Here is a 7,500-nt window from a genome sequence, read left to right on the forward strand (position 1 = left end):
CAAGTGGCGGTGGGTACGAGATCGTTGGCAGTCCGCTTAGTTCGCAGATCGTCAGCGGTTCGGAGTACAATCTCTTCTCCGAGGACGTGGTCGAGTGTGTGGACAGTGAGGATGGTGGTGTGACGATCGTATCCTCACCACTACCAGTAGTGTTGTCGACAGCGAAAAAATCGGACACGACTGATGCCGGGAATGTGAGTGCAAAGGGCAGTAGACCGTTGCTGGTTGGTTCGGAGATAGAAATCGTGGAGAGTGTGGATGATGGTAGCAACAGCATCGCGTCGACATCGGAGGATTTCGAGGCCATGATCGATAGCCGTCCAAAAGAGGCGGGCAGTTCCACGGCATCGGCGGCATCATCCGTTACCGGAAGGACGATTGTGGTGGTTGACAGTGGTTCCCCTAAAACGGGGACAATCTATCTGCGAAAGGATGACAACAACAAGCTGGTCGCGGTTGAAAAGTTGCCCACTGGGAAAGAGATGACGGTGGTCACAGTATCGGCAGCGGCGGGCCAACCGGGTACAACGACAGCGAAACCGATGGCTTATCCGACAGCCAGGATTGCCGCCATACAACAATCGTTAATGCAGCGTCCGATCGTCTCGGCTGCGCACCAGCGTCTGGTGAAAGATGGCACCGAAACGACGGCGAAGCTATCGATCGGCAACACGACCATCTCTGTGCCGATACTGAAAAGTATCCCCATCACGACAGCTACAACACAACCCAAGACGCCCTCTGACCAACAGCAGCAGCAACAACAACAGCAGCAGCAGCAGCAGCAATCGCAGCAACAGCAGCAGCATCATGGTAGTAACAGCGGTGCTGGCACAGTCAGTGGAGGAGGAATCGGTGAGGGTACCATGACGGGAACGAACAAGACGACAACCATCAGTGTCACCGGAGGAGGGCAAACGAAAAAGATTGTAAACGCATCGGGAGTCACTATCGGCAATCTGCCCAAAGGCACCGCCTTCACTGGTAGCACCAACGTAGCCGGCAGCGGTGGTGCTGGTGGCACGGTCATAACCGTCGGAGGACAAAAGATCAACACCACGACCAGCATCGTAACGCTTTCATCACTTAATCTGAACGCTCAAACCGTGGCCGCTGGTGGTGCGTTAATTACCAAATCGTTCGCGCGTCCCGGCGGTGGCACATCCGTCACTATCCAGCAGCAGCAGCCACAGCTGCAAAAGCAGTTCAATGTGGCCAGTATGGCTGGATCACAGATAAAAATTCAATCTGCTACCGGTAAGCAGTTGACGATCACACCATCAGTCAGTATGAACAACGCTGCAGCAGGGGCACCATCGTCAACGTCTACGACGGCCACGATTGTTGCCGTCACTCAGCCACAACAGCAACCAAGCACCGTGCCTTCATCGGAGAGCCTTGTGATGAACATCAAGTCGAAGGCCCCATCACCGAGCATAAGTTATGCGAAGCTGTCTTCGCTGACCGTTTCGCAGGATGTGTCGCTACCGACAAAGATCTTCGAGGATGATTCCATCTCGCCAGACAGCTCCATCAGCCAGGAAGATGCCGATCAGTTGCCGCTAGAGAAAGCGGATCCAACGCATTTGCAAGATGACGCCACGGGAAAGCCTGCAACTGCAGATGGCGGCGGAGGTTCTTCCTCATCGAACGATTCATCAATCGTTACGCAGCACGAACTGAAAGGAGGTCCCGTGGCCAGTGACGGCAGTGCTGTGCAATCCGCGACAATGGTAACGGTCACGGCCGCGCCCGTGACGAATGCGACTGGACTCAAGCCGAAACAAAACATTATTCCCGTCCATGTCATTGCGAAAGCGCGTGAAAATTCTCGCAGTCCGATCATGGCGAATGCGACGGGAGGAACAGCTGGTGGAGCTGGTCCCGGTGTGTCTTCGCCCGGTACTGGTGGTGCGCGCATCGTACCCCAGCTGTCACCACTCTCCCAACCGAACGAACTCACCCTGAACACCATGAATGTGTCCCAGCAGGTCCGCTCGATCATGTCCTCAATCAATGTGACCACAAGCAGCGCCGCGGCACCAACAAGCGTCGGAGGCGGTGGATCTTCCTTCTTTACCACCTCGACGTTAGGTACGGTGGTACCAATTTCATCGCTCACCAACGCGACCAGCGTATCGGCGTCCAACATTTCGACGATAACCTTTGACACCGTATCGATGTCGCCATCGCCATCGTCCAAGGGTCACCAGGACAACATGAGTAAAACGGAAACGATCGCAAGCATCCTAAAAACGGTTTCCGGTAAAACCATCCTACCGGCATCGGCTATCGCGAGCAACTCGAACCTAGCGAAGGTCGTATCGGAGGCAACGACGGCATCGAGCGTTGCGTCCGGTGCAACGCACACGGCCACCGCAACGATCGCCGGTACCAAGCTCCAACTGAGCCGTCTCCCGAGCCAGGGTGGCCAAGGAAACAGTAATGTATTTCTGTTCAAACAGGTGCGTGCACCGAACAGTAAGCAAAACGTTGCCCATAGTCTGACACAGAAACAGCTCGTAGTACTAACAAGCTCACAGGCAGGACAAGGTGGACCACAACAGATAAAAATACAGCAGCAGCAGCAGCAGCAACACCAGCAACCGATAACGGTCACCAGCGCTGTTGGCGGTGGAACGGGCGGCAGTGGAGGAAACTTCCTAAAGTTGGCCAGCGGCCCAACCGTCGTCACCACCGGAAGCTCTTCAATTGCCAGCAGCAGCAGCGGCACATCGGCTTCAATGTCTGTAATCGAACCGGGATCGACGATGGCCGGAACGCCGCAGCAAATCATCTGCACCAATCAGGCCACCGGCCAGACAAGGATCGTCAGCCTAGGCACAGTCGTTGGCACGACGAGCGATGGTACGAAGTCCATCCTAATGACACCGAACCGGCCGGCCGTGACCGCGGCTACATCCAGCGTGGTCGTAAGCGTCACTTCGGCTAGCCCCATCACGACCAGCATCCTCAGTGCGACGCTGTCACAGCCGCTGCTCAAGAGCAGCATTAGCAGCGCTAGCAATTCGACGAACAACACCATGAGCACACTGCTCCAGAACCAACTCCAGAGTGTGACCTCCTTCCGTCGGTCGAAATCCACCGATGAACCACCGCTCCATCATCAGCTGCACGGTCGTGAACCGGTGGCGACGCACGTGCTCAGCAAACGGTTAAGCCTCGAAGCAACGAATGCAACACAACAATCGACCGCAGTGGTGGCCACTATCATCAAGAGTGAACCGGTTGACAGCATGACGGATGACGCGAGCGTAAGCTCCTCTTCCACCCTGGCGGTAGCTAAACCGTCGGATACTGTCGGTGGTGGTTGTAAGTTCTCTACCATGAGCCCATCTGTAAGCGGTGGCACCAGCAGCAGCAGCACCGGTGGTAGTACCGGTTCTGGGGTCGGCAAATCCGAAGAATCGCAAAATGTGCTGCTGAAACAGTTGCTGCAGAATACGTCCGGGTCAAGTTCTTCGGTGGCCTCACCGGCACCCTCACCGATCGGCCGATCGGTCGTTCCGGGGCTCATGACGAATCAACGGGCACCGAGCTTGGGTGTAGTGAGTTCGCTCGAGGCACAGCTCGCGCGCCCCGTCATTCCACCGTCGGCCAATCCACCGACCGCTATTCACCAGATCATCAGCGCTGCCCATCCTCCTCCTTCCCTTGCTTCGGTGGCAAACGTTACCATTACGGCGGCATCCAGCTCCTCTACGTCATCGTCGGTCGCAACCGCACCCAGCTCTTCGGTCGCTACGCTAACCAGCACTGCACCGTTACCTTCTTCCACGACTATGGCCAGTGCTGTTACTGTTCCAGCTGCTACCACAGCTACCACAGGCCAATCATCGACGGTGGTTGTTGTAAGCATGGCTGCTCCAACACCAACCTCATCCAGCACCACCAGCAATAGCGGTATCACCTCTGCAACTTCCGCCACGCTAGCAGAATCATCGGCCAGCTCCTCAACCGGCACGATGGCAGCTTCATCGAACAAGGCGAAGCTGCTCATTTCGAGGGAAACCTCATTTGTCTCGAAACCTCCGTCCAACCTTGCGAGCCATCCGACACCGAACCTGGCAGCAAATATGCTAGCCGCCACCATCAAGAAGGAAGAGATGCTACAAGCGGCCGCTGCAGCCGCCTCGACCACTGTAGTAACGGTCGGAACTGGTAGCGGTCCCACGATCGCCTCATCCGGAGCTCAGCCACCGGCGCTGAAACTGGAACCGGCAATTGCGCAATCCAACGTGCAGGGTGCATCACTCAGCCTGGGGAGCAGCCAAACGACGGCAGCTGCAGCAACGACAACTGTACCAACGGCTACCGTAGAGGCCACAGATACGACGGATGTCGGCCTCGCAACACCAGCGGTGCTGAAAACGAACCTCGGTAACGATCAGCAGCGACGCGTGACGCCCAGTCCGGTCGCTGAGACTGCTGGCGGTACCAGGCCGACCACACCGTTGTCGTCATCGTCACCAGCGCCACCATCGCGACCCGGTTCGGCTTCCCTCCGTATCGATGCAGTAGGTGGTGTAGAGACAAAGGTGGTAACCACGGCACTGGCTAGTACCAGCCCGGTAACAACCATCAGCAGCAGCAGCAGCAGTACCATCAACTCCTCTTCGTCCGTAACGACCGGAGTTCCATCATCATCGATGGGGCCACCGCCATCTCAGACACCACCGATCGGACCGAATGCATCGCCGTTGCCTGGCAACGATTCAGCAACGACTACTGCTACAGCGACACCGTCTAGCAACACCCCGACGACCCCGATTAGCGCCACTGGCAGCAGCATCAACAGTGGTGGCAATGGATCGTCAACGGGCATGACGACTGCCGCCACCATCAAGGAGGAACCGGGTGTTGTCACCGGAGAGGTGGCCGTGCCCGCACTGGCCGCCAGTAGTGAAACTCCGCCACCGGCAAAAACCCCGGCCGAGATAGCGCTGGAACTGAAGAAGAAAAAACGACGCGAGTACCAGAAAAACCGTCGCCAGATGCAGATCCAGTCGATCAAGGAGGGTCAGCAGTTACAGCAGCTGCAGCAGCAGCACGGTGGCAGCGGCAATTTGGGGGGTGTTGGCGGTGTCGGTGGCAGCGGTACGGGCACTGGCGCCTCTGCCGTTGGCCCAGGAGGAGGAGGCAGCGGTGGTGGTGGACAGACGAAAAAGAAAGCCCGCAAATCGACAAAGGTAGAGGAGGATTACGATACCTGTATCGACAATATAATGGGCCAGCTGCGCCTGTTGCCACCGATGCAGATCCTGGAACCGCAGCTACCCCGGAACCACGCCGTGTGCCCCCTGTTCGGGACGGGCGAGCTGTCACGGTTCACCTTGCTGAAGTCATACTCGATCGCTAGCGGCGATCTGACCGGTTGCTACGGTGCCGGCCAGCTGCCCTCGGTGCTCGACTTCTACAACACGAGCCCGTTCGGTGTGAAGGAACCACCACCGAAAGCGGCGGCACCGGCCACGGCCCAGACCCAGCGCGGCTTCTATGATCAAGAGTTTCCACCGATCAAGTTCGAGACGGAGGAACGGCAGCGGTACGAGTTTACGACGGGGCGTGGTGGTACGACGGCGGCGGATCGTGATCTTGATTCACCCGATACGATCGTCAGCACGTCGAGCCCGGAATGTCACCGGTGGGACGCCTCACCGATCGGATTTCCCGGCTTGCGGCTCATCAAGGAGGAACCCGAGGATGACGAGGACGATCCGATGACCGTGTACGGGCGCATGTCACCGGTCGTACCGATTCTCACCCCGGTACCGATTCGGTTGCGCAAAGGCGGTGCCGTTACGCTGCTCACCGATGGATCGACGCGCGTGTCACGCCCGATAAACGCTGCCTCGCGTCAGGACAGTAGCGACAAGGAGAACGAAGGTGGCGCTGGCGGCTATAAGCGTCCATCGACAGCAGCGCCCATGATGGGTCCTAATCGGCCCAAGGATGGCAGTAACGTGACGGTAACGCTCACGCTTACTTCTTCGGCCGCCGAAGACATCCTAGGGGTACTGCGTGATCTCGCTAACATACTGGAGATACCGCCACCGACCGCATACCAGATTGTGGAGCGAACGGCCACACCCACCAGCCAAAAGCTGGGTCTGTATCGGGCGAAGGGCCGGGACGGTAAGGAAGGGGCACCGATCGACATCCAAACGATCCTGAACGGAATGGCACGCTTCTGCCGCCACTGTGACGTGGTGATCCTGAGCAACATCATCATCGCGAAGGCAGCCGAGTTTCCGCCCCTACTGGCAGCCCGTGATGGACCACGCGATGACGACGCGGCTGCGGGGCTGGAGTCCGATGAGTTGTACTTCTGTAGCGAGCAATGCTACCGTCAGTTCAAGTGGACTCCCACCAACGTGCTGGATGTGGATGCGGACGAACGTACGCCGCTAACCGCCGCGGCCGCCGCCAAGTCGGCTGGTTCCGTCGTCTCCGTCGAGGATGGTGATGGAACCGCAGTGAAACCGACGACCGGTGGTGAGGACGCTGTGACAATCAAGCAGGAGGTAAACGACGAGGAAATGATGATAGTGGATGCAATGGGTGGCAGTGGCGATGGATCGGCTGGTAGCGATCGGAAGACTTCTCGTAAACATCCTCTCGGCAGTAGTGAGGACGATGTTAGCGAACAACCACCGGCAAAACAGCTGAAGGGCGTCCGCTACAAAACCTTCACCCCGCATTGCTTCCCCGTGCAGCGATTCCGGAAACCGTCGGAAAAGGAGATCACGGAAACGCTGTTCCGCATGAACATAACCGTGACACCGTCACCGAAGGTACCGGATGATACGCGACGCTGCATCTTCTGTCATACGGTCGGCGATGGTGTGGCGGATGGGCCTTCGCGTCTCCTCAACTTCGACGTCGACAAGTGGGTACACCTGAACTGTGCGCTCTGGTCGGACGGTGTTTACGAGACGGTCAACGGAGCGCTCATGAACCTGGAGACGGCGCTCCAGCAGAGCCTCACCTCGGTGTGCGCTTTCTGCTCCAGTCCGGGCGCCACGATCAAGTGCTTCAAGACGCGGTGCACCAACGTGTATCATCTCGGTTGTGCGATGAAGGATGGTTGCGTGTTCTACAAGAACAAGTCCACCATGTGCCAGACGCATGCACCGCGCACGGAGAAAGACTCGGAACTGACGACGCTGAGCGTGCAGCGGCGCGTCTACGTCGATCGGGACGAAAGCCGCCAGGTGGCGTCCGTGATGCATCACTCCGAGTCGAACAATCTGCTGCGCGTCGGTAGCCTCATCTTTCTCAACGTTGGCCAACTGTTGCCGCATCAGCTGCAGAACTTCCACACACCCAACTACATCTATCCGATTGGGTACAAGATTGTAAGTGGCATGGCTTCGCGCGACCATGTTAAACAAAGCATTAACCGGTAACTGTATTGTTTCTACTTCGATTCCCCTCTAGATACGTTTCTACTGGTCTATGCGACGCCCGAACAAACGA

At 57.6% G+C, this 7,500-nt stretch overlaps 1 protein-coding gene across 5 annotated transcripts in view; it reads left to right on the forward strand.

The window, feature by feature from the left end:
• LOC126578011 (uncharacterized) overlaps positions 1 to 7,500 on the forward strand; it is a 32,282-nt gene that overhangs the window by 22,765 nt on the left and 2,017 nt on the right. For all 5 annotated transcript variants that reach the window (XM_050240157.1, XM_050240159.1, XM_050240161.1 and 2 more), the window contains 2 exons: positions 1 to 7,379; positions 7,462 to 7,500. The exon at positions 1 to 7,379 is cut by the window's left edge and continues 2,908 nt beyond it; the exon at positions 7,462 to 7,500 is cut by the window's right edge and continues 687 nt beyond it. In XM_050240157.1, the coding sequence (XP_050096114.1) occupies positions 1 to 7,379; positions 7,462 to 7,500 (7,418 nt within the window). The remainder of the gene's footprint in view (positions 7,380 to 7,461) is intronic.

The sequence above is a fragment of the Anopheles aquasalis genome, chromosome 3 (assembly GCF_943734665.1).
Source record: "Anopheles aquasalis chromosome 3, idAnoAquaMG_Q_19, whole genome shotgun sequence".
NCBI lineage: Eukaryota > Metazoa > Arthropoda > Insecta > Diptera > Culicidae > Anopheles > Anopheles aquasalis.